Consider the following 27,697-nt stretch of genomic DNA (forward strand, 5'->3'; position numbering starts at 1 on the left):
TTCTTTGACCCACTACGCCATACAGCAAGAGATCATGAGGCTTCAACATCATCATTATTATTATTACTACATCTACAATCTACATCTGATCTGTCTGGTATGGATTTCATAACCTTCAGTGTCTTTGGACTTTCACTAAACTAACAAACCGTAGACCGTTTGTTGTCCGTTGTTTTGGTATTCTGATTATAACAGCTTACATCTGCATAGGTTGACCCATAATAATGCTATTCTTTATTTGTATGTCATAAAACACGCTTCTCTTTCTTATTATAAACCTGTTTCTAGTGCTGTGTAACTTGGTCTGAGATTTTTTTTTTTTTTTTAGTATCCGTGAAGGAATAAATAAAAAATTCCGCATGATGGCCACAACTTTGAATGTTTTCATAGAAGGACCGTGTTTTATATTGTTCAGAATATGATAATAACGTACTGCCTAGTACATATTTCATAGTATAGACTGCTTTTTACGGTACACACACACACACTATATATATATATATATATATATATATATATATATATATATATATATATATATAATGTATATAGGAATAATTGGCATTTCAATAGCGTGAGTTAAGCAAATTATCAGATCAGGATTATTGGCTTTTCTAGTTATTCTTATATATAAAATACTGATATTATACGATAAACGCATAAATGAGCGACGCGTAAACAATCATCTAGTGTTGCGATGTAGACCGCTTTATTAACCAATGCATTTTATTAAAAGAATAAATTATAATAAAAGACAGTAAGAGGGAATCTCCGTGACAAGTGCATCCATAAGTACATTAAATGAGCAAATACGAAGTTTTTATTTTTTTATTCAGAAAATATTTAGTTAGAAAACACTCCATGATTCAACATAATATCTAAAGAAAGTAAGGTTTAGTTTATTAGAAGTTTTTATTTATGCAATGTGAAACGAATCTGTGAAGCGTCACGCAGGGATGCGTCGCGTGCGTCGCGTCGCAGTGTGGCTGGGTTTGTCAGTCAGGTGATCGGTTCGCCATTTTTGTCAGCCATTTCCTGCACTGGTCCGCTGCAGATCAGCGCTTACTGAAGGAGCGAGAGCCGTCCTGTGCAGGCCGCTGTTCGGGACTGAATGAGAGACTAGCGCTCCAGCGGGCCGGCCAGTACTCACAGAAAGCCCGTGTTTCGGTTCGGTCCGGTAGGACAGGAGGGAGATCATCATGGCTCTGAAGATCGTGAAGGGAAGCATCGATCGGATGTTCGATAAAAACCTGCAGGATTTAGTACGTGGCATCAGGAACCATAAGGAAGATGAGGTGAGGCACTCTATCCCTTTATTTCCATTTAACGTTACTTGACTCTGCCTCAGAGTCGGATGTTTTTGTACATTAAACGCAGCTGGCATAAATGAATCAAGCTGATCTCGTGTCAGTGGTCTCAAATCACCTGATTTCAGGTGAGCTAACCCGATATAACCTGCCTAGATAACAACTAATTGGTTTTTATACAATAACATATAATTTCAGTGTTTTTAAGTGTTTGTGTGGCAGGTGACAGCTGTTTGTGTTGTAAGAACAGTCGGTCATCGTTTTGTTTATCATGAGGACAGTTAGCATCGCTAACGGTTAAGACACTTAACGTTATATAAATGCTCTCTGCAAAGATTTGATCCCGTCCTGTTTTTGCTACAAATCAACCGTGTAATTATAAATGTAATAAACATACTGGGTTTGCTAAAGAACAGATGTCAATTCATAATTACTGGGCTCACTTATGTGTGTCATGAGATTTGGCCGTGTCTTAACAACTAGTGAGCTGCCTGTCTAGACAGCATTTTCTGGGCATGTCCGAACGCTCGTGTGATGTTCGATTCGAAGATTCGAACGCGCATGATGACGCAAGCGACGCTCGGAAATGTTTTTTTCGAACGTTCGAATACTGCGATGTTGACAGATGTTCGATTCGACTGTTCGACCGCACCGGTAACCCCAATAAATATGTATTTCAAATGTTCCAGTGCTCCTGCAATGGTAAAATAACCGATTATTTATATAAAACACAAAATACTCAAGCGAACATTTAACTTGCATTAGTTTGAAACATTCTGATGTGCTTATGATGCTCAGTTCGGGTATTCAAATATGTTTAGATGAATCAGTGATGTCTAAAAGGTTCGAACATTCATATAAATCCCAAAAACGTTATTAAAAATTTATGAAGAGGCATTAAAAATTTTCAGAAATGTTCAATTCGAATGCTTGAATGCAGTCATGATGCCAACAGATTTGAGTGTTCGAATGCATCTGTGATGCCAATAAATGTTCAATTCTAAACATTTGATGTTTTGGTGTACTTATGATGCCCAAAAATGTTTGATTCAAGTGTTCAAATGCATAGGCCTATATGATTCCCAGAAACGTTTAACTCAAAATGTGAGCGCACATATGATGCCCAAAAAACATTTGTTTCAGTGGTTCGAACTGGTTTATAACGCTGAATTTAGACATCTCTGTGAGACTCACTTAAAGAGTTATTTAGTAAAATTTTGGCAGAAGAAGTTGTAGAATTGTTTTTTATCAGATGTTAATGTTAAAAATCTTGTGTAATATAGCTTGCGTTTGTTTGTTTGCTAGTTTTCATTGTATTTTATATACTTGCATTTGGCCATTAAAAAATAGCCTTGGATGCTGATATGGCATTAAATAAATATAGACATTTTTGTGATGGACAGAAATGTTGCCTAGGTAGAAAGCTAAGAAGTTACGGACACAGTAAAATCACAACTGTCAGCTCGAACACCGCATCAGGGATGAGAATCGCTGGTTTCTTGTGATGTACGTTTTGATGAATGAAATGTGGAATCAATTGTAGGCCTCAGGCTGCCTGGTTACCTATAATGACAAAGCTGAATTTTCTCTTCCAATGTGCCCCGTCCTCGCCCCTCCCTTTGAAAAAGCATACAAGATTAGCATTTACAATCACAAATAGGGTTTCCCCACTTTTATGGCATCACAATACTGTTCCCTTTTTAGGAGATTCATATTGGTTTTCGTCACCGGTTTGCCTTTCTAGCAGACAGCAGGTCAGTAATTTACATGTTATGAAATGCAATAAACCTTCCGAACACTGATGTCAGGTGTTTGTGATGTGCCATAGCCAGTGAACGTGTCAGTTTGACGCAGGGTGGACCTTCCTGGATGACCCGCATTGTCCGATGTGGCCTTGAGTCTGTGGCAAAAAAAAACAGCACCATGATCCCATCTACAAAAAAATCACTCTTTATATTGGCTGTTGAACTATTCAAGCTCATTTCCACTATTTTTACATTTAGCTTACTTTAAGTTCATCTTTAAAAATACTAATAATTTATTAACAAATCCTAAAATGAATCATTTTAAAAAGTTTTGGTGGCCAAATTCACTTTGAACATTTAAAATGATTAATGTATTTATCTTTATTTATTTTTGAATTGGTATAGAATTTTTCTATTTGCCATTTATACATCAGAGATAATATGAAAAGCATTATCGGTTTATCGGTGTTGGACAATGTAAATAACTGTGCCGGTTTGGACATTATTAACTAAAATATGAATTATTAAAACAGTGTTAATTCCAATAAACCTGAAATGTAAGTATTAGTTGCAAAAGATATAGAAATGTTGGCTTTGGAACTAGTGTAACAGAACACTAGAACTGATAAAGAAAAAGAAATTGTTTTATTTTTGAAAAGCAAACAATTACAAAAAATCTGAAAGTATATCTAAAAAAACTTAAATAGTATTTAAATATTACTAAAATCTACATATCAATAACGACATTTTCTGCACTACTTTTATAATCGAGTACTAGTTGGCAGCTCTACTTTGTAAACGCAAAGTTGAATCCAGGTGTTTGGTTTTGCAGAAGTACTTGGCTTCTCATTACAGTGACTTCACACTACAATCTTGATTCAGGTCTTGTCTGGTTTTGCTCTGCTTGGTCGCCGTCTTTCTTTATAGTTAAAAATCAAACTGAGTTTAAGTCGCACAAACTCATACTTCCTTTATTCTCTGCTTTAACGTTCCCGTGGTTCTGGTCTCCTGGCCGGTTTAATCTGCAAACATCTGGAGTCAGGTATCAGCCAGGCTTGGTCAATGTAACCTGTGCCGGTGGACCTAGATATGGTGTCTGTCACCTGGCCAACAGCGCACAGTTCTGTGAAATATTCATGGCCTCCTGAATGAACCGTCAGACCGTGCTCTGTTCGCTCTCTGCCAGTGGTTTCGTGTTAGACCTCTATATTTGTTTCCACAAGAGGTGGGTGTACTTCTCCAAAGCACTGGCTGGGGCTCAAAACTAGTGAGCTTCCTACCTAAACGCTATTTCTGGACATCGTAGTTGAATTTAAAACCTACAATTTTGGAGTTGAAGCATTTTGGTGCATTGTAGATGCTTAATTTTTCAGTTGTCAATTGTTTTCTGGTTCGTTTTTGTTAAGAAGGAGGGAATGAAGCTTGTTCTCCAGACTGTGCTCTCTTGTTTGCTTGGGAAGGACATTGAGTTCATCTTCATACTTCAGTGACGGTTTGCTGAGCTGGTCAAATCCAACTCTTGGCTAACTGACAAATATTTCAGTCACAGCAATGGGCTGAAATGACCCATAATGCACCATTCATTGGAGCTGAATGAGGACTGGACAAGAACATCTTTTGGAGAACAATCTATTCCCACATGTTTCGTTCTTACAGCGATGAAATTACCCACAATGCATCATTCGTGACGATTTGACAACTGGTTTACCTCTGGAGTTTCATTTTTAACATTAATGCATCAAACCTGAAGACCCATTTTTTGATTCGGTCTCTTTGGGTGGGAGTTACCCATAATGCATCAATCGTAAGAACTACATGAAGAAAACCTTCTGGAGAATCTTTGTTTATCCCATGTTTTCAATCTCACTGGGTAGAAGTTATAGGCCTGATACACCATTTAAGATAATTTTGTAAAGCTGTGAAAAGAACCTTATAGAAACCCTATAGAAAAATGGGGTTAAACTTGCCCATAATGCTTCATTCACAAGGGTTTTCCAGGGATGTGGGCTGAAAAATCTTCTGGAGAACCTATATTTTTGTATCTACTAGGTTGAAATCACCCATAATGCTCAATCTCACTGGGTGGAAATGACCCACAATACATCAAAAACCTTCTGAAGAACTTTTGTTCAGCTTGTGTTCTCAGTCTCTCTGGGCTTAAATTACCTATAATGGGTCACAAGGAGTTTGTAAAGATGTTCCTGAAAAATCTTCTTAGAACAATAGTTAACCACATATTTACACTTTTTACCCCAGTAAAGACGTCTTGCTCTGTGCCCATGTAACGCTTCTCTAACCCGTTCACATGTTGTGGCATTGCTCTGGTTGTCTCATGACTAAAGACACATGACCAGCACACTCGCCCGTACAACAGCACTCTGTGTGTCTCTGAGATGCAGAAAGAGAGTGTGTGTGTGTATGCTGGGTGTTTTTAATGAATTTATTTTTAAATCACAATGTAATGATGACTCTGGCCTTGAGCGATTGTGGTTTATCAGCACTTTTATTTAGAGACGCGTCATGCCTTTTCAAAGTGCCCCCTCAGATTTCTGTAATAATATTTTGACAAAACTACTGTGTAATTTAAAAAATGCAAGAATTATAAAATTGTCGTTTATCAGCCGTTTATTTTTTTCTGTTTTCGTTTCATTTTATTAAAAGTTTTAGTGATTTTCTTATGGGTATTTATTTTTTTTTTTTACATTTTTATAAATATGTCTATAGTTTGTTATTTTAGTACATAGTTACACTAAATGAACATGATAAACTAAAAATGAGTTTTAGAATATAATATAAAATAATTTTGTTTTATTTTATTTTACTGTGATTTCAGTCCTTTGTGCTGCTGGCCTCCATTCACTTTAGTTATATGGAAAAGAGCAGCTTGGACAATTGTGCTATTCTTTTCTTTTTTTTTACGAGTAAAAAAAAAAAAACGGGTTTGTAACAATGCAAGGATGATGTCATTTTGGTGAACTATAATTATCCGATGAAGTAGATATACTTTCTGTTAGAAATATGGTAAAGCACACTCTGTTAAAGTTCAGTTAAGTTCAGGTAGATGCTGCTGGCAACAGGAAGCTAAACCATCTTTTTGTATTTTTGTCTCACTCTTTCTAACAATACTTCTTGTTCCTTCTACAGGCCAAGTACATCTCGACGTGCATCGATGAGATCAAACAAGAACTCAAACAGGACAACATCGCTGTTAAAGCCAATGCAGTCTGCAAGCTCACCTACGTAAGAGCGTCTGTCGCTTGTGTCCTTTCTGATCTGCTTCATAATGCTTTGAGCTCAAGCCGTCACTGATTCTTTTGTGTTCTCCTCCTAACAGTTGCAGATGCTTGGCTATGATGTCAGTTGGGCTGCGTTCAATATCGTGGAGGTGATGAGCTCCTCCAAATTCACATTCAAGGTGAGAGGTGACGTGGAAAATAATATTAGTGCACAGTCAGACCAGATCCAGAGGTTCACAACATTTGTATTATTTATATGCTATTTTAGTATTATTTAGGACCTGATAGCAAAGTTATGTTTATATTTTAAGTCTGTAATATTAGTATTGTATTTTTTATTTCCAATTATTACACTGACTGAGAACCGCTTTCATTTATTATATATATATATATATATATATATATATATATATATATATATATATATATACACATTTTTATTATTATTATTTTTTTTTTACTTTTAATATTTAACTAAATTTTAGCTTTACTTCTTTCTACTGCAACACTGGTCCACATGACTCATTGCATTTTAATTTAAGTCATAGAAATGTATTTTTTTTTTTTTTTTTTTTTTACATATTTCTGCTAAGACTTAATTAGGCATCTAATGATTAATCGTGAGCCGGTTGAAAATCAATCGAAATATGTGACGATTCGGTTGAGATGCCAAACGATTCAATTAGAAGTATAAGTTTATATGAATGCATGTCTGAGGGCAACTTGCTCTCTTTAGAAAAGTTTAGATGGTATTTTTTTCTTGTCATCTTGTTTCTGTATAATGCATATTAAAGTTCATAAGTGCAGCGCTGCTTTGTTTACAGTGCAAACCAAGGAAATACTTTAAGCGCCACCTGCTGGCAGAGAGTGAATCTGTCTCTCATTCAGCTCGTCTGCTGTTTGTTTCATGCAGATATTTTTATGTATAATTTCACAAAACTGAAGTCAAACCATTCTGTTTTTGCTTCAAATGTCATCTAATTTAGATTACAAACTGCTCATGTTGCATGTATGCAGCATCTTTGTTTGGGTCATGATTAAAATGTAGTGGTTGCCTCTAATTTTAAATGGAAAGAGAACAGACAAAGCCTTTTTTTTTGTTTATATAAAGATATTTCTTTTATTGGGGTTCATAAATGTCTCTTTCGTCTCTTGTTTTCAGCGAATTGGCTACCTTGCAGCATCGCAATGCTTTCACGAGGGCACTGATGTCATCATGCTGACGACCAATCAGATCCGCAAGGTGCATTTTGAGCTTCCCGTTAACCTCTGTTTGTTGTGATTATGCTGGTTGCCATCAGTTAGATACCATTATTGTTTTTAGTTAATTTAGTACATCAGGTAAACGAAATTAAGATGAGAAACTTAACAACTAGCTGAAATATATATATATATATATATATATATATATATATATATATATATATATATATATATATAATTATTATTATTATTTTTTTTTCAGTAAATATTTATTGTAATGAAAATGTTTTTAACGGTTTTATTTTTAGTTTTAGTTGTAGTTAACTATAAAAACCCTGCTGATTGCTGTGGGATGCTTTGTCATCTCTCAACAGGATCTCAGTAGTCCCAACCAGTATGACACTGGCGTGGCTCTGACTGGCCTTTCCTGCTTCGTGACCCCTGACCTTGCTCGTGACCTGGCCAATGACATCATGACTCTGGTAAATCCATTTACAGTGTTTACTTCAGGCAAATATTGACGTTGAGCAGACATTCATTCAGTCTCAACCTTCATCCATCTCAGATGTCCCACACTAAGCCGTACATTCGCAAGAAGGCAGTGCTGATCATGTACAAAGTGTTCCTGAAGTACCCTGAGTCCCTTCGTCCTGCCTTCCCACGCCTCAAAGAGAAGCTGGAGGACCCAGATCCTGGTATGGATGTTTGCTGAAATAAATGCCTGAAAAGATCAATTTGCGGCTTTTAAGAAATATAGAATCAACGTCATAAAAAAAAAAAAAAAAAAAAAAAAAAAGATTAATCGAAAAATAGGTTTTTGTTTTGTGCCCAGCCCTACTAAACTCTAATATTTCAGGCTTCCACTTGAACAGTTTAAATTGTGTGTTTCCCAGGTGTCCAGTCAGCAGCTGTGAATGTCATCTGTGAACTGGCCAGAAGAAATCCCAAGAACTACCTTTCCTTGGCACCCCTGTTCTTCAAACTCATGACCTCCTCCACCAACAACTGGGTTCTCATCAAGATCATTAAACTGGTGAGATATGTGTTGGGTTGGAAAAGGAAGTGATTCTCCTCTTTTGTCGGTTTCTTTAATGAACTTTCCCTGTTTTAGTTTGGTGCTCTCACACCGTTGGAGCCTCGTTTGGGAAAGAAGTTGATTGAGCCCCTTACAAATCTCATCCACAGGTAACAGTGATACTAAAACGCTCCACAGCGCTCAAGTTGGCCAAAAATACTACAATTAAATATAATATTTCTTTATGTTCTTGTCCTTCCTCTTATTTGCTCTTTCAGTACCTCGGCCATGTCGCTTCTCTATGAATGTGTCAACACGGTCATAGCAGGTCAGTATTGGTGCCGTGACCCGGTGTTGTACTAGAGCACCCACTTCTTAAAATAGTTATTGATGTCGGTTCTCTCTCCCGTTTCACCTCAGTGTTGATCTCGCTGTCCTCTGGGATGCCCAATCACAGTGCTAGCATACAGGTGGGCCATTATCGAATCACTGATTTATATTCAATATTAAAGTGGACCCTTTCCATGCCAGTTTGATTTAAACGTTATATTTGCATTTTTAGTCTGTTAATTCATAATTAAGCTTTGTTGATACATTTCTAGAGTGGTTTCTTTACGTAACATTGATACTTCAGGTCCTTGGATGAAAATAGTTTTGTTTTATCTTTGTGTCCGTCCATTCATATGATTTCAATTAAATGAAATAAAGAAGCAGGTTATCTAAAGCACAAACATATAAAATATTGAAATTGTAGTTATGTGAACTTGGTAAATATTAGATATGTTGGGCCAATGCCTGAAGTTTTTTAATATAGTTTATAAAATGCTTAAAAGAATACATATAAATGTATACAATTTAATAAATTTTAAATGCAAGTTATTTAATATTGTTTATTATTTATTGTCTTTTTTCCTATATTTTCCTACACTTCATTTATTAGTCTAACATGCAGAAATATAATTGTTGTTGTTATTTTATTTAGTAAATATTGGACATGTTGAGCCAGTAATATTCTAATATTTAATTTGAGCAATTATCATAACTAAAAGTCACTTACGGTAAAACCATCTGCTAAATTAATGAATAAGTTAATAGGTCTGACTTATATTATATAAATTCTCTAGAGATCAGCATTTAGCCATCAGTCAACCACTGTTTATGTCTCTTACCTAATGTTTTAATACTGAATCCGTGGTTCTGAAACAAGCACTTGACCCATCTTAAGTTGGCTTCCTCTTTGATCATTGATGTAAGATGGTGTGGAAAGGTTTTAAACAGGGTTATAATGGCTTTTGTCTCTTCTGTTTTCCATTTCTATCTCCCTTCCGCAGCTCTGTGTGCAGAAACTGCGAATCCTGATTGAAGACTCGGACCAGAACTGTGAGCCTTCTGTCAATGCCTGCAGTGTGTCATTCTCTCATTGTCTGTGTGTTTCTGAGCCCCACCTCTGGCCCTGTAGATGATAGATCTCCATCCCGGATAACTCGAAGACACCTCCGTACTACAATAGGGAGTTGGCGAGAGTCAATCCTATCTTTATAGCCTGAGGAACTGGAAAAGGTTCCTCCAAAAATCAAACGCATTTCAAGACATATGCATCAAGTAATCTGAATTATCTTGCAGGAGTTCGAGTTATCAGAGTCCCAGTCAAGCTGGCTGTAGACTAGCTCTGTGAATCCTGGACTGCCTTGTTTTGTTCCTCAAAGTTCCCTCATAGGACCGTTTGATATTTACTTCCAGCTGAATGTTTTGGCATTCTGTCAATCCTGAAGCCCCATGTGTTCCTTAAATAGATCAGTGTATTTGTACATTTTGTTTTTGCATCAACAAAGCTAGACCCTGCGCTGTCCTAATTGCCCAAGACCACAGAAATGTGTCTCCAATTGTCATGCATCTATATTTAGTCTATCAAATTTTGTGTTCATTTAAACCATCAGCTGCATTAAATCAAATATGCGTTTAATTTTTACAAATCTGGCAGAGTAAAACAAAGCAAAAAGTCCAATTGTTTTCATGTGGGGGTGTGTGTTTGTTGTCTTTGTCTTTGTGTTTTCCCATTGTCTTTGTGTGTGTGTGTGTGTGTGTGTGTGTTTTTTCTCCATGTATATTTATGTATGCAGATTTTTCAGTAATAAGAAATTAGTCATTTTAGATTTTAAAGGCTTTAAATTCAGCAGATTTTAAAGTCGGCACGAAATGGAAGTTGACATTGTTTATACAGTATATCACTTGTTTTGACCTAATAATTGTAAAACAATGTCTCTTGTAAAATGCTAGGCGTCTCTTGGCTGATGTATGCATGATTTCTCCAATAATTTTGTCCATTCAGACTCCGAATTGTCTGCAAGCTCACGTTCAGATTTGCCTCCATCCAATCAACTACCAATGGATAGAACCAAGTCCCAATTTTTTGGGGGGAAAACCAATATTTATTTTCTTTTTCATAATCATAATGTACTTCGCAATATGGACAGAAATATATGTTGCTACTTCCGTTGCATGCCGACTTGTCTAAATAGAAGAACTGAACTAAAACGTAATTTAGCATTAATACAATATAGCTAAAGTTAGCAAACAGAGAGACTACGCTTCAATGCAAGAGTCGCTTAGATGCTGTGATTTTCTTCCAGTGAAGTACTTGGGTCTTCTGGCCATGTCCAAGATCTTAAAGACGCACCCCAAGTCTGTGCAGTCGCACAAGGACCTGATCCTGCAGTGTTTGGACGACAAAGATGAGTCGATCCGACTGAGAGCTCTGGATCTGCTCTATGGCATGGTGTGTACAACATTTAAACATTCCTCTGAAGTCTTGAAGTTGTGAGGAGCTCAAATATATGAGGTTACTAAAACGTGGTGGAAAATGCGCTCAACTAGGTTTCGAAGAAGAACCTGATGGAGATCGTGAAGAAGCTCATGCTCCATGTGGACAAAGCGGAAGGCACCACTTACCGAGATGAGCTGCTCACCAAGATCATCGACATCTGCAGCCAGAGCAACTACCAGTATATCACCAACTTTGAGTGGTAAGACTCAACATCCACCAAATACGCACTTAGAAAATTGACAGATTCTATGTGAATAGCCCCTATGTAAAACATGCGAGTGCAACTGTCAAATGAAATCCATCTGGTGCATCTTGAGCATTTTCATGCATGACACAGCGCAAGTTAAAATAAGCTCAGCTTGAAAAGAAAAAAAACGTAGTCTTAGGAACTTTCGTTTTTTTCCCCCATTGCACCCCATTGCATTTTTAAAATGTAAAAAAACACGTTTTGTGTAAACCACCGCTTATACGTAGTTTCACAAACCTTATTTCCCTGTTCTACTGTCCTCCTTTTTTAATGCAGAAACACATACTGTTTGAATAGACCTTAAACATAGTTATAGCAGTTACTTTTACAATTTTAATCGTTATTGGCTACAGAAGTCAGAAAGAAGCCTCCTCTTTCTTCCAGGTACATCAGTATCCTGGTCGAACTGACTCGTCTGGAGGGCACAAGGCACGGCCACCTAATCGCCTCTCAGATGCTGGACGTCGCCATCCGAGTCAAAGCCATCCGAGGCTTCGCCGTGGCTCAGATGGCCACTTTGCTGGACAATGCACACCTGCTGACTGGCAACACGCAGCGCAACGGGATCTGCGAGGTTCTCTACGCCGCCGCGTGGATCTGCGGCGAGTTCTCAGAGTACGTGATGAGGATCTGGAAAGTTTCAAGGTTCAACCATATAACCGCGTGCTAACAGCCTATTCCTCACAGGCATCTGGAAGACCCAATGCAGACACTCGAGGCCATGCTGAGACCCAAAGTGGCCACCCTGCCCGGTCACATCCAGGCGGTGTATGTACAAAATGCGGCTAAGCTGTTTGCGACGGTGCTGCAGAAGCACGAAGGCGAGACAGACAGCCAGGCTGCGCAAGAGACCAGCCAGCTGCTCATAGACAGACTGCCGCTGTTCGTCCAGAGTGCCAACCTGGAAGTGCAGGAGAGGGTGAGGAGAAGCTTTATTCTGACATCTCGTCCCTTACGAAAATTAACCATGGTTTTAGTACAAAAAAAAAAACATTGTTACTATAGTGAAAACATGGTTTACCAGAACCTCATATTAACCACGGCTACACTGACCATATTTTAACCATGCTATTTGTGGTAAAACTGTGGTTGTACAAATGTTAATAAAAAAGGCCAAAAAAGCATAGTTACAACACTTTTACTATAGAAAAACCATGGTTAATTTTTTTTGTAAGGGGTGAGCTGGCAGTGTTTTTGGCATCATAGGAAGACTCCTAGAATGAAGGCTATTCCAGACACTAGGCCACAAAATTATTTGAAATGAAATGGAAATTAAATTCTAAATTCCAAAATCTCAAAATCCTTCACGACATGAAAGAAAAACTCTCCTGATACTTCTGTTTCATTGCGACTTTGAATGTCCCATTTTTGGCCAAATCTACGATGGCGTCACACAAGTATCCTTCTAGTGTTTTGTGACAATCAAAAATGCGCTGCAAGCTAGCGATGTGCTAAAATGCTAGTTGACTGGTTTTAGCTGATCAAAAGACCAACTAATTCCATCTTAAACTCACTAAGACCAGCAAACCTTACAATGGGGTCTGATATGGTCTGTTGAGTCTTTGAGACCAGCTAAAGAAGTGGTCAAAAGCCCTAAAAACCAGACTGTTGACCACTGACCAGCTATGACAAGGCTAAAGAACCAGCTAAAACCAGCCAACTGACTTCATTAACTTAGCAGTATGCTAATGTCAATCTTTTTCCATAAGTTGCGATTTGAATAATATGATTTATTAGGCTTTGAAACAGACACACACACTCAATCAGACAGTGTTAACCATGATGTTCCCCTCAGGCGTCCTGCATCCTCCAGCTGGTAAAGTACATCCAGAAGCTGCAGCAGAAGAACGTGGAGGTGGCCGAGGAAGTAACAGCTCTCTTCGCCGGCGAACTCAATCCTGTGGCCCCCAAGGCCCAGAAGAAAGTGCCTATACCAGAAGGGTGAGTCATTTATTGACTATCTCAAGAGTATCAATAGAAATATATGTTTTAGCTGTTGTTTTCCCCCTCTAGTCTGGATCTCGACGCCTGGATCAATGAGCCTCCGTCAGAGAGCGAGTCTGAGGATGAGAAGCCCAAAGCTGTGTTCGCTAAAGAAGAACCCAAGCATTACAGATCAAGAAACACTGAGGTTGATGAGAAAGAGTTGGCCAGGGTAAGTCCGTGCTGTCCTTCAGACCTTCAGAAAATGTGAAAATACAGTCATCTTAATGCACTTGTCCGATTTTACACAGAGGAGGGAAGTCAGGAAGCAGGAACAGGCCAACAACCCGTTCTACATCAAGGCATCACCATCATCTCAGAAGGTACTCAGTCGAATGATCACATAATCCTAAAGCCGAAATTAGTGATGACTGCTTTCGAAACAGCATTTACTAATCTCTTGTTTGATTAGAAGTTCTAAACTTGTATCATATGTTATTCAGTTCAGCAACCTTGGTTTTGCGTAGTTATTTAAGAAATTGGCTACAATTTATAGAAATTAATGAACAGAAATCTACATAAACATAACTTGTGGTGTACCACAGGGATCGGTCTTAGGTCCCAAATTGTTTATAATCTGTATCAATGTTAATGGCATGTGTAGAGTATAAGATATACCAACATTTATTTTTATTTGTTGATACAAATGTTTTCTGTTCCAGTGCTGTCAGAATGAGAGTCCAAACAGCTGATAAAACATCAAAATAATCAATTCAAAACCGTGAACCATTTTATAAAACAAATGCTTCTAATGATTCAGATCAGTTCACTTGAACATGTCTGCAATTGCAGGTGTATGACGCGCCAGGTGTAGAACACATTCCAGTGGTGCAGATCGACCTTAGTGTGCCTCTCAAAGTCCCAGGTGAGCAAATCTACCCATCCCTAACATCTTATCCACATCGAATAAAAACTGCTTCATCTTCATATAGAATAAAACACACTCAGTACTATTAGAACTTACTGTCTTTTGCTTGGTCCAGGGATGCCCATGTCCGACCAATACCTGAAGCTGGAGGAAGAGCGCCAGCAGAAGGAGAAGGCGGAGAGGAAGAAGAAGGAAAAGAAGAAAAAGCGTGAGAAGCGAGGAAAAGGGAGGAAGGCGGATTCGGGTCCCGAGAGTGAGGAAGACATAACGCCCGCTCAACATGTGGACATAGTCACAGAGGAGATGCCAGAGGTGGGAAGCTGTTATTTCAGAAGTACTTAAAATTGTTCTCCATAAAACCATAAAGAATAATGTTGGTGTGTCTTGGTTCCCAGAATGCCTTACCAAGTGACGATGACGATAAGGATCCTAACGACCCTCATAGAGCTCTAGACATCGATCTGGACAAGTATGTGCCACATTGTCACCACCTACAGTTCATTCATGTGCTACATATAGTGATGTGCAGAAATGAATTTTTTAGCAAAACTGAAATTTATGTTTAAGTCTCTTTATTCTAACAAGTTTAAACCAGTTGAAGTTCTGCAGCAATAATCCACAATGTTTTTCCAATTAGCCAATGACTGAATCTGGTATTTAGTTTCAGTATTTAAATATCTGGAAATGTAACTCTCTTATGCTCATGAAGTGTTGTGTGTTTGAAATTGACGTTGATATGGTCAAATCAGAGAAGTAAAAATAAAACGGCACTGTTTCAATTAACGATTTTGGCTTTACAAAACAAATTTGTCCGAAATTCTTTTTCTCAATTTTTGATATTTCAGTGCATCACTAGCTGTACGTGTTAACTCTCATTCCTTGATATCCAGTTTAGGAAATTCTCCACGTTCTTGTTGTTTTGTGTCTGATGTTTGGTCTGAGACACTCTCTGTTGATCTGAGGACATCAATTACCACTTTATTTTCAGTATCACCACTTGTTTTCCCTCCAGATATTGTTTTCAGTTTCATGCTTCTTGCCACGGTCATTCGTTAAAACCGCCTTTTAGCTGGTTTATGAGTCTAGAGTTTCTGTTCGTTACAGATGCAAAATAAATCCAGTTGTCTTTTGCATCTGTTGGGTTTTCCATGTTCTGTTATCTCCAGTTCTCCTGTATCTTTTCCACTCTCTCTCACACACGGTGCTGTCTGCTTCTGTCTCTCTCCATCTGTCTCTCTGTCTCTCTCTCCCTCACGCACGCACGCATCTGCCCTCCTGACAGTCTGCTATCTGGTTTTAGCTCAAGGTAAGTACTTCCTGCGATCACGTGACCCGGTGGAATCAACTGCCCAATTACCACGCCTGTTTTTCCTGGCAGTTGCAGTATGTCACTGTTGGACCGAATAATATTTGTCAAAAACACATTGTGCATGACTGATCAGCTCACCTGCTAGTTGGGTTTTGGCTGTGGTCACATTGCTACAACTTGAACACTTTGGTTATAAAGTTTGGGGTTGGTAAGACTTTATTTACCAAGGCTGCATTTATTTGATAAAGAAATACAGAAAAAACTGTGAAATATTATTACAGATGAATCTTCAGCATCATTACTCCAGTCTTCAGCGTCACATGATTCTTCAGAAATCAATCTAATATGCTGATTTGCCGCTCAAGAAACATTTCTTATTATTAACGATGTTGAAAACCGCTGTACGACTTAATACTTTTATTGAAGTCTTGTTTTTACCCCCAAAAGAACAAGATTCGTTTGAAATCTAATTATTTTGTAACATTTAAATGTCTTTACTGTCAGTTTGAATCCATTTAATGCATCCTCGCTAAATAAAAGGGTTTCACAATCTTTCCGGAAAAAATAAATACCGTATTTTTCGGACTATAAGTCGCACCTGAGTATAAGTCGCATCAGTCCAAAAATACGTCATGAGGAAAAAAAACATGTATAAGTCGCACTGGACTATAAGTCGCATTTTATTTATAACCAAGAACCATGAGAAAACATTACGGTCTCCAGCCACGAGAGAGCGCACTATGTCTTCAGTGTAGATACAGGAGCACTGAGCATCATAGAGCGCCCTCTCGTGGCTGGAGATGGTAATGTTTTCTCATGGTTCATTTCTCTTGGTTCATGTCAAATTAATTTTGATAAGTCGCCCCTGACTATAAGTCGCAGGACCAGCCAAACTATGAAAAAAAGTGCAACTTATAGTCCAGAAAATAAGGTAAATAAAAAAATCTTACTGACCCCAGTAATAAAATGTTTAATGTTAGTGTGTGTATATGTCCGCATTGACAGCCTTGCCTGGCTTTGACTTTTCCCTTGATACTCCTGATCAGAGATTTTAAACCCCTCTGCTTGTTGTTGGACAGGTTAATATTGTACTGCTTTGAAGGCCTCTTCACACCAAATCTCAGTTTCTGACACAAAACAAATCTACCACAAGATTTCAAGTAGAACAAAGCAAACTTCTTCAAACCTATCATTTCTCAACACTGATTGGTTGTTATAAGACCAAAGGTATGAATAGTTTTGGTGCAGCAAAAAATTTTTGTTGATGAAATGTTAAACTTGTTGCGAACAGGCCTTTAGACTTTTGCCCCTTTTCTTAGCATCCATGTGACTGGTTCTCTCTCCTATTCACTCTCTCCTCCTCTTTCAGTCCATCTAATCTCTGTTTCTCTTATTCTTTCCAGGCCGCTTGCAGACAGCGAGAAGCTTCCGGTGAGGACCCACCGTCCAGAGGTGCTGAAGAGCCCTGCTGAGGACAGAGTCAGCGAGAGCGTCCCACCGGAGACCAAGAAGAAGAGCAGTAAAGAGAAGAAAGAGAAGAAGAAAGACAAGGAGAAGGACAGGAAGGTGAGAAGGCAGTCGTGAGCGAATATTGGTGTTTAATGTAATTCTGCTTCGTTAGTATTCAAAAGGTGGTTTGGGTGTTTTGCAGAGGAGCAAAGAGGAAAAGAAGAAAAAGAAGAAACACAAAGAAGTGGAGGAGGAGCTTCTGGAGTCCCAGCCAGAAGAGCCTGTCCAATCAGAGGAGACCAAAGAGGCGGCAGCCCCGCCCACATCCACATCTGCTGAGGTATGATTGGTTTTGGACCGATATTAAAGTATTCTCGTTAAAAACGCTCTTCTTACAGCCTCTCCCTCACAAACACTAGCCATTTGCTTTATTTATACTTTGAATATTACATTAATTATGTTATACTATAAATAGGTTATGCTCTAATGTGTGCTATTATTTGACAGTAGTACAAAGTGGGAAATACTGAAAAAAAAAAAAAAAAAAAAAAATTATTTTATAATTTTTATAAAAAGTAATTTTCAGCCTAAATTTATACGGTACTTTTTCCTGTATATTTGTATATATTAAAATATTCAAATTTCAAAATGAGGGTCAGGAATCTTGTAGTGGCTTGGTGACTTTTACTGTGACGCACTGCATTCAGTAGGCTGCTATTATTTTGCTGTGTAACGCGAGTACGACGAAATTAGACTTTGAGGGACTCGTATGCTTGCATATATAATTATTAAGGTTTTGCGCACTAACTGAAATCGTTGTATGAAAAAATTATATGAATAGCTTTCTTCCATCTACGTCTTGCATTTTTAACCTTAACGATAAATTATTTAATTTTAATGTGACAATGTGTTTAATATTTGACAATGAAAATTCCCGTTTCTTAAAATCTGTACCACCAGGGGGCGCAGCAACCTAGCTATTTATATTTGCTTAAATAAAACGCAAATGACATCAACATTTACAATCGCGTACATGCATGCATAAATTAATTTAACTGAAATATATCAGAAAAAAATTGCGTTCTGTTATAACGAAAAGACGTTTAAGTGGCAGTAACAGACATGTTTATGGAATATGTGCTGGTTTTGATTCTCTGAGGTTGTCCGGGCATTTGTTTTTGTTATTTTTGGTTCTGTTCAAGTCGAACAGGATTGGACTCATTTTCCATCCACCTTGCCTTTTCTCTTCTAGGCCTCGGATCTGGATTTCTGGCTCTCTAGCGCTCCTGTCCCCCCCGCCGCACAGGTCCGGTCCCTCTCTCTCCCTCTCCTCCCCCTCTGGTCTGAGCCTTTGTTTCATGTTTTCCCTCCTCCGGGCTCTCGCTGTTCTTGACGTGCCAATCTCTTTGTCGCACCTGTCTTATTTTCGGCTGTTTTTCACAGGTCTGGCACATTTGTGTGTGTTTAGTGTTTCCTTGTTTTAGCTCAGGATGCATGTGTGCACGTGCGGAGGTGTAAATGTGTCTCGATCAGTGATGTGGGATGCTTATCATAAACAGCCAGGACTCTGGACAGTTCTTGCGGTTCCAGTCAAACAGCTCAGGTTTTGCCTCATGAACCGAATGTAGGTCACCTGAGACCGAAAGGACTTGATGTATTTATTAATTTTTTATCTGCTCGAATATCTTAGCTCGGTTCCTCTTAATATGAACACAGGCTTCAAAAGCGAAAAAGCCAAAATGTCACTTTCTCACTGCAGGTTCAGCACTACTTCACCCTTTTCTCCCAATGTGACAATTCACCCAAATCAAATCAGCTTTTCTTCTTCTTGATCATGATGTTGTTCAATTCTGCATGCTTCATAGTGTAGCTGGTCATTCTTCGGTCTCTGGACGGTTTTGAAAGCAGGGAGAAGTTTGTGTTTTAATGTGTGTTTGTTTGCAGGAGGTGACGGTGCCCTCGTCTGCTGTGGAAACGAGCTCTGCGGCCGTCCCAGAATCTGAACCTGATGAGCCTAAAGACACCGAGCCAGAGGACACGGTGAGGCTTACACAACTGCTTTTGAGTTTTGCTTTTTTTGTTTTGTTTTTAAACCGTTTTTCTGTTTGTTTCACTGGTAGTGCTGTGTTCATCTTCAGATATTTAAAAAATAAACACAATGATCATTTAATAATATTTGTATTAAAAAACATTGCTTTTAAAATAAACAAACTGATTTAAATTAAACATTAAATAAATAAATATATTAAAATGAACACGTTTGTAAATATATGTGATAAAACGCTGTGTTTATTTATAATTAAATTAAACATTAATCAACAATAAATATTTGAATTTTAAGGAAACATAAATAGCACAATTTAATTAAACATTAAGCAGTTATACTGTTTAATTACATTAAACATTGAATAACAATACATTATTTGTATTAAAATAAATAAATATTTTTTTAAAAGCTATACTTTGTTTAATAGACGTAGTTTTAAATTAAACATTAATCATCTGTAAATATATGCTGTCTAAAAAACATTTTTTTTTAATTTTCATAAAAATTTAACAAAATGTTTAATCTTTTAAACATAAATAACAAATTATTCATTTTAAATATTTTTTTATGTTTAATAACAAACAATATTATATATGTATTTATATTTTAATAAACATGATATAAATTTAAATTAAACAGTAATTAACAATATATAAATTTTTCAGTTTACATTAACATTATTAAACGTAAAAATAAATACATATTTAAACAAAACAACTAAAATTATTTGTATTTAACGAAGTAACAAAAGATATCTTTTTTTTACAATTATATATTGTGTGTGTGTGTGTGTGTGTGTGTGTGTATGCATGTATGTTTGTGTACATGCACATTAGAAATAAAGCACAAAAATAGACCTTTGTTTTTAATTTAACACAAAAATATCAAAATGTATTGCAATAAATTTCGTCTTACTCTCAGTGAGTTTTATATAGTACTGGGTTTGCTGATTGAATGTATTTGAGTTGATTGAGTGCTTTATGGGAGGAGCAGGTCACTTGACCTGTTCCTGATCTTATGCGTGTTTAGGCAAGGAACGATAGTGGTGTTTTTATTCATCTGGGAACTGATTTTTGTTGAAAAGACAGCAGAAGAATATAAAATAATGGTTGTGCTCAGTTGAAACCAGATTACAGCAACTGTCTATTGTTTTCCTGTTCAGAAATCCTCTAAACACAAGAAGAAAAAGCAGAAGAAGGAAAAGGAGGAGAAGGAGAAGAAAAAGAAGAAGCGACACCACCATCATCACCATCACGGTGAGGCCGGGGGAGAGGATTCGGTGCAGAACGGCACCGTGGAGGAAGAGGAGCCCCTGCCGGTCAGTCCCTGTCACAGAAGGACACTGTGTGTCACTAAAACAGGAAGTAGAAGCACTTGTACTAATCCAGCCTCCGTCTCGTCTCGTTTCAGCCCATGTCCAACTACTCTGTGCTGGCGGAGAACTCCTTCATCAAGATGGTGAGTGTGACGTGTGGTCTCAGGATCCTCACACACTTTGAGTGACTCTGCTCTGTAGTTCATGAATGATCAACTGTTCATGTGTCTCTGTGTGCATGTTTGAAGATGAGAGAAGATGCTGAGCAGGTAACTGTGACATCACAACCACCGTTGCTGCTACTAATTTGCTGTGATTCAAACTTTAGTCACAACAGACTCCAAATATGAACAAAAATAGACCCATAATACGTGTATTAAATATAACATTCATAAATATAAAATTTATTAAATGTTTTAATGTATACAAATGATACAATAGACATTCTAATAAATGCATATACAATTATATGCGTGTGATGTCAATATAATAAAAAAATATTTAATTTATAAAATTATATGTGTTTTAATAATGTAGTATTATGTATCTTTTATGTTGTTGTTTTAGTACATAAAATTCCTAGAAATTAAATATACAATTTATAAAATGTTTAATTTATAAAAAAAAAAAAAGCTAAAATGGCTAGTAAATATCTAAAACTATACAATAAAAATGTGTAATAATTGTCAATATTAATATTAAATGTGTATATATAATAGTTTTATAATTTATAGGTTTTGTGTGTTGTGTATACACACATTGGGTCTCATTCATAAAACACGAGCAGAACGAATTTTTGTGTAAATCGTGTGTAAAGTGCTTCTGGCGTAAATGTTCGGATTCATTAAAATGTTCGTATTTTCCAAATGTTAGTTAGTACGAAATAAATTTACACCTGCTCCCAGCCACGCGTAAATAGTGCGTTTAACGTCTGAACGTTTTGCTCATTAATACGGCTGCATTTTAATTCACCTTAATCGGGTACATATTTACACAGCATTTTGAAAAAAAAATATTATATATAGTAATTACATACGGTTTTTCTTTTCACTTCTGGGACTGTTCGATTAACAGATGAAACTCCATTAACAGCATCTGTCATATGCTGCCAAGCTTCCTTTTTTGTAGGACCTGATACGCCACTATGTACGCTTGAAAATAAAATGTGGCGTTTTGAATGAATTTCTGATAATAAAACTTCAATTTCTGCAGCTGAGATTTTTTTTATTTTTCAGTCGCTTTTGAGAAGACATGTTGAAATCCTTCGTTTGGTGTCATAATATGATGCTCATATATAGTTGTCAGTCGGATTTAATATGCGGGATTTATGGTAATTGAGAGTGAGCGTGCACGCGCGTCCCATTTACGACTGATTGGAATTCATTAACACACACACACATTTCACTATCACATCTGACGTTCACGAAGTTTTTGTGAATCAGGAGAAGAGTTTTCGGGAAGGTCTCTTTACGCGAAAATCACTCACATATTTACTCGTATATTTACGAATGTTTCATGAATGAGACCCATTATGTATGTATCTCTGTGTTTTGTGTGTGTGTGTGTGTGTGTGTGTGTACACACACACACCCACACACACACAACGACACAAAAACAGTACATACACACAAAAACAGTACATATTCAACTTGTAACATAAACCATAAACAGAAATGCACTTCAGTAAAATGAAATCTGGTGTTTGCTGTGACTAAAGTCTTTTGAGTGCGAGACTGTCCAATCATCTTCAAGCTCTGACTCTAAACATTAGTTATTAAATACACCTGTTTGGTGTCGTTAAAGCTGATCTGATCTTTTCCTCATTTGGGATGCTGGTTTTGACCTGGGCTAGTAATATTCCCATTTCTCCAGGCCTGCTTTAATGCAAGTGTTGTCTGATCTGCATGTTTTGGTCTCCTAACGCTTTCCTACTCCATTCAAAACCTCTGTTCTTTTCTCTAGGTGTACGACATCCAGGGCAACCATCAGGATGAGAGCAAAGTTGTGGTGTCGATCATCTTCGAGAACAAGAGCGACAGCTTCCTGAAGTCGATGGAGTTCAATGTGCTGGATTCCCTCAACTCCAAACTTCAGCGGCCCGAGGGAGCCGGACCTCACGACGGCCTGACCGTCCCCTTCCAACTGCCACCAGGTCAGGACCGCCACGCTCCTGAGAGCGCCATCCACTCCACTTAGGCAGATTTCACTCATGTCTTCACATCTTTTTCCAGGCGTTTCGAACGAGGCCCGCTTCGTGTTCTCAGTGCAGAGTATCGTCATGCCTCAGAAACTAAAGGGAACCCTCACCTTCATAGTTAAGGTGAGAACCTCTCATGCAGCACATGCTTTTCTGTAGGGTTCCAGTGTTGTCTTGTGTATTGATTGATTGTTTTCTGATGCAGTCAGATGAATCCTCTACTCATGAGAAACTGGACTTCAAACTGCACTTTACATGCACGTCATACCTGATCACCACTCCCTGCTACAGGTGAGCAACACATTACCAGACCTCTCTCCCATCGAACGATGTAGTGTGCTTATGTATTAAAATACTTAAAGTAGCCACTTCGGTTCCAGTCAGTACTAAAAAAAAAAAACATTGAAAGTATCTTTTTATTAGTTAAATCATTTCAAATATATTCAATGTTTTAATGTTTAATATATGAGAACATAATGCATTTGTAACTGCAGGTTAAATGCATTCCTGTGCTGCATCATTCTGCGTAAACCCATCTAAATACCATTTTAGATGCAGCTTCTGTGTTTCCTCTGCATTGCAAAGATGAATTTTGTCAGTACTGATTTAATTTGCTTGGTAACAGCCCAGATATCTTATTATTATAATTTCCCCTTTCCCACATTTTCCTCAAATCAAATAGAGTATTTAATGAATCAGTAAAGACAGCCGTAAATATTAGTGTTGCAATTTAGTTGTACTGTAAAATACATAAATATTTTTTAATGCTAATAATATTTAATAGCATTTGTAATCAGTTTTTTATTTAGTAGTAATATAAATAATAATATAATACATTATATAATAATTCTAATATAATTAATTATTATTATTATTATAGGAATTTTAAAACATATTCTCAAACTTTGGGCAAACCTGGAGCTTTTCTTTAATAAATAAATAAAAAATTGTATGCGTTTCTGATTTATTTATTTTTCTCCACCCCATATTTCCCAAAACAAAGTGTTATTAACTGTTAAATATTATTATTATTTTTTTTTTATTGGTTGTGGATGATGAAAATGTTTTTATTTATTTTAAGGCCGTTGTTAATTGTTTACAACTAAGGCAAAGCTTGTTGATGTAGCTGAACGTTCATATCTTGTGTTGTCAGTGACGCATACGCAAAGCTGCTGGAGTCGGGCGACCTGAAGGGCAGCTCTCTACGGCTAGAGGGGATCAACATGCCCTTCCACCACCTGCTGGCCAGGATCTGCTTCCACCATCACTTCTCCGGTGCGCCCACTTCACAAAGACGCCTGTGATGCCTTTCAAAATATGGACACCCTTAAATCAGTTCTTCTCTTGTTATCTGTGTTTGCAGTTGTGGAGAGGATTGACTCCTGCGCCTCCATGTACAGCAGGTCGATCCAGGGTCACCACGTCTGTTTGCTGGTCAAAACCGTGAGTATCTGGAACACGAAACTGAATCGTAAATGATTCAGATTAGGAAGATGATTCGTTAAAACCCTACGTTTCTCTCTCATCCAGTCTGATCAGACGGTCTCCATCGATGCCAAGTGCGACGAGCCATCGCTGCTGGGGAATGTGCTGGATGAGCTCAAGCAGACCTTCTCGAAATGTTGATTGTGTCTGAGAGACCCCTCACCACTCTGAAACCCCCTGAACCCCCATCCCAGCGCAGCCTGTCCGGCTGAACCACACGCTCAGAATCATATATGGCTCTCTGAGACTCGGGTCCCTCCTCTTCCTTTCTATTTATTGGATCAGTCGTTCTGCTGTTCTTCTTTTAAGATCACAAATTTCAAGCCTTTGTTTCCCCTTCTCGACCTCCGACGTGCATTTTGTTTCTTACTATGCTTCTTCGTCTCTGACGGTCTTTCCATTGTCTTAACGGTCCATGACTTCCATCTTGAGAACTGGATTGTTTTTCCTTGTCGATGCTTGTTGTTTGCTTTTTTTGTTATGTTTTGCGTTGTGGTGTTTGTTGCGTTTTTTTTTTTTAATCTGTCCTGAACTCCACCATCGCCTTTCTCTGCATTAAACATCAGCGTGTCTGTTCCTTACCAGTTTTGTATGTGTTGCTCTTTTCGGAGGCAAGTCCTTGCAGGACTGGTTTCGGACCCGAAACAGCTCAACCCCTCCTCAAACTATTAACTGCCTCTGAGCACTAATTTCACTCATAAAGTACAGTTGCACAAATAGTCGCACGGATGTAGGACGTATAGGTAACACAGGGTTGCATTCTAGTCTACGTTTATACTTGCAATCCCGCGTGATATTAGCGACCTCATAATGTTCTGAGATGAAACTACAGTTGCATATAGTTAACTAAACCGCACACTAACAAACCTTGCTCAGGATAATGACGGTTAGTGAAGGTGGCAAAATGAACAACATCGGATTATCTTACATCTCACAAATCCGCTATAGTAATTCTTGTACTTTATGTTCGAGTAAATGGATGCTAGGGTTGCAAAGAGGTGTTTCCAGATATTTACTAAAATTTCCACAACCCTAATGGACACCATGAGGATGCAATCAGAAAAATTTCGATTTGTACTGTAGTTTGTTGGGGGAGGATACTCAAATAGATTAATCGCGTCAAAGCGATTAGTCGCGATTAATCACATCCAAAATAAGTATTTACATGTGTGTTAACTGTGTATATTTATGTGTATATATAAATGTACACTTGCGTATATATTCATATTTATATCTGAATGACTAAATGCATACACACATATTATGTAAACACTTATTTTGGATGCGATTAATCGATTTAATGCTATTAATTTGGTTTATATATTCTATTTTACAAACTAAAGTACTATTCGAAATTCTTTTCTGATTGCATTCATCAGTAAACATTTTAACCTTGAAAATTGCTTAAACATGCCATTTAACACACTGTCAGTATCTCATATTTCTGGACAGTATTATAGTAAAATGACTCCTTGTATGTTTCTAATACCTGTCTTAAGAATATATTGCTATGAAAGGGAGCCTAACAAGTTAAATGTGCACTTCCTCTGTCTATATGACGTCTGTCAAACGCCACCGTGACATGCTTCATGTGTTCTTCAGCTCTTAGAACTGCCGTCTTCTACATTTGCAGATTGCAACGAATCTTGTTTTTTGTTTTTTATGCTGTTAAATGCCTTTTTCACACTAATGAACTTGTACTGACTAATTCAGGCACATGCTGTAAGTAATTCCTGTGTTTAACTGTCATATCCAGCACGCTGTAGCGCTCGGTTGTAAAGACGCAACCAAAATAGTGGAGTTCTGCTCATGAAACCTGACGTTGTCCTGAGCGTACCTAGCAAGTGTTTTCCATCGTACGAGTGAGTTCATCAACAAGAAGTGACTTGAAAAGCAGGTTAAAAGAACGTTTCTGGAAAAACAACATCTCTAGAGGTTTACAGGTCCTGTGAGGATCCAGTCATCTGATGTGGAGAAAAGCGACTGTAATTATTAACAAGTCTGAATTTTCTGCTACAAGTCACATTGAAATGTATAACTTGCATGGGTAGCAATGTAAACTACTTTTTGTTTATTTTTGACTAATACATGAACACTTGCATAGAAAACTTTCCTATCATTCCTTGATTGTCGCAATTGTTTTCTAGTTTCTTTTTTTACATAAAAGTTGGCATCACCAATATTACACTTTTTTTTTTATTGTATAATGTATTTATATTTGTTATAAGTACATAAACTTCAGAAAATGTCTTGGAATGTTTTAAAAAAAAATAGCATTTTGCATTAAATTATTATACATATAAATATCAGTAGAGGGGGTTTGGGGGGATTTAGGGGGTCCGTCTACTCTAGTTATGAATACTTTAACCGTTAAATGTGATTCAAGTGAAGTGGCCCAGCTAATCTAATAAGGTTTTCCCTCTGGCAAGTTGTAGTGCAGATATTGCTGGATTTGGCTTATCATTAAATATAAACCCATTGCTCTTCATTATAGGTACTGTCCAACTCCTTCATATGTATTTTCTGACTGTATGATGTAATATAATGTTTTAAGATGAATAAATGAACTACAAGAATGACCGATAATGTGTAAGCAACTTTTTTGAGAGGTCCACGCAAAATAGTTTGAGAAGACTGCTATAGTTCTGTGTGCACCAATAAATAAATTCATACGTCTATATGTAGACCCGATGTTTGCCTCTGTTTGATCGACTGTTCACTGTTAGCAATCGTGTGTGAACAAGCTGAAACAAAGTTAAAAATACTTGTGTATTTGTTAATTATAAATCATTTTAAACTTGTGTATGGATAGTGTAACAAATAGTGGTTTTGGTTTCAAAGACCTACTTAAAAACCTTTTAAATTGTAATAGATAGATAGATAGAGACAGACAGACACCGATAGAGATAGATGGACAGATAGACTGACAGACATAGACAGATGAACAGATAGATAGAGACGGACAGACAGAGATAGATGGACAGTTTGACAGATAGATAGAAAGACAGAAAAACAGACAGATAGATAGATAAATAAATAGATAGATAGAAAGACAGAGATAGATAAAAAAGAGACAGATAGATAGACTGATAGATAGAAAGACAGAAAAACAGACAGATAGACTGGTAGATAGATAGATAGATAGATAGAAAGACAGATAGACAGAAAAAGACAGAAAAACAGACAGATAGATAGATAGATAGAAAGACAGAGATAGTTAGATAGACTGGTAGATAGATAGATAGAAAGACAGAGATAGATAGAAAGACAGAAAACAGACAGATAGATAAATAAATAGATAGATAGAAAGACAGAGATAGATAGATAAAAAAGACAGACAGATAGATAGACAGACAGATAGATAGATAGATAGATAGATAGATAGATAGATAGATAGATAGATAGATAGTCAGATAGATAGATAGATAGATAGATAGTACCCCATACAAGACTGAAATAAACTACGT

The 27,697-nt window shown here is 37.3% G+C and overlaps 1 protein-coding gene across 6 annotated transcripts; it reads left to right on the forward strand.

Annotated features, from left to right (window-relative positions):
• The first annotated feature begins 1,076 nt into the window (after positions 1–1,076).
• On the forward strand, positions 1,077–26,811 carry LOC113040020 (AP-3 complex subunit delta-1-like). 6 transcript variants are annotated; one of them, XM_026198209.1, is made up of 35 exons: positions 1,077–1,295; positions 6,197–6,292; positions 6,387–6,467; positions 7,451–7,531; positions 7,866–7,973; positions 8,057–8,186; positions 8,385–8,524; positions 8,603–8,676; positions 8,785–8,834; positions 8,927–8,976; positions 9,838–9,886; positions 11,137–11,282; positions 11,381–11,529; positions 11,962–12,192; positions 12,265–12,496; positions 13,373–13,518; positions 13,591–13,732; positions 13,812–13,883; positions 14,353–14,425; positions 14,544–14,740; positions 14,824–14,897; positions 15,711–15,734; positions 17,141–17,303; positions 17,389–17,526; positions 18,439–18,492; positions 19,131–19,226; positions 20,396–20,551; positions 20,644–20,691; positions 20,797–20,817; positions 22,511–22,700; positions 22,780–22,868; positions 22,951–23,036; positions 23,899–24,020; positions 24,109–24,188; positions 24,276–26,811. In XM_026198209.1, the coding sequence occupies exons 1-35, from the start codon at positions 1,200–1,202 to the stop codon at positions 24,369–24,371; spliced, it is 3,780 nt and encodes a 1,259-aa protein (XP_026053994.1). In that variant the 5' UTR covers positions 1,077–1,199; the 3' UTR covers positions 24,372–26,811. The 6 variants fall into 6 exon arrangements, with proteins under 6 accessions (XP_026053994.1, XP_026053995.1, XP_026053998.1 ...); XM_026198210.1 differs by lacking the exon at positions 20,797–20,817; XM_026198213.1 differs by lacking the exon at positions 18,439–18,492.
• The last annotated feature ends 886 nt before the right edge of the window (positions 26,812–27,697 follow it).

This window comes from Carassius auratus, chromosome 22 (genome assembly GCF_003368295.1).
Source record: "Carassius auratus strain Wakin chromosome 22, ASM336829v1, whole genome shotgun sequence".
NCBI lineage: Eukaryota > Metazoa > Chordata > Actinopteri > Cypriniformes > Cyprinidae > Carassius > Carassius auratus.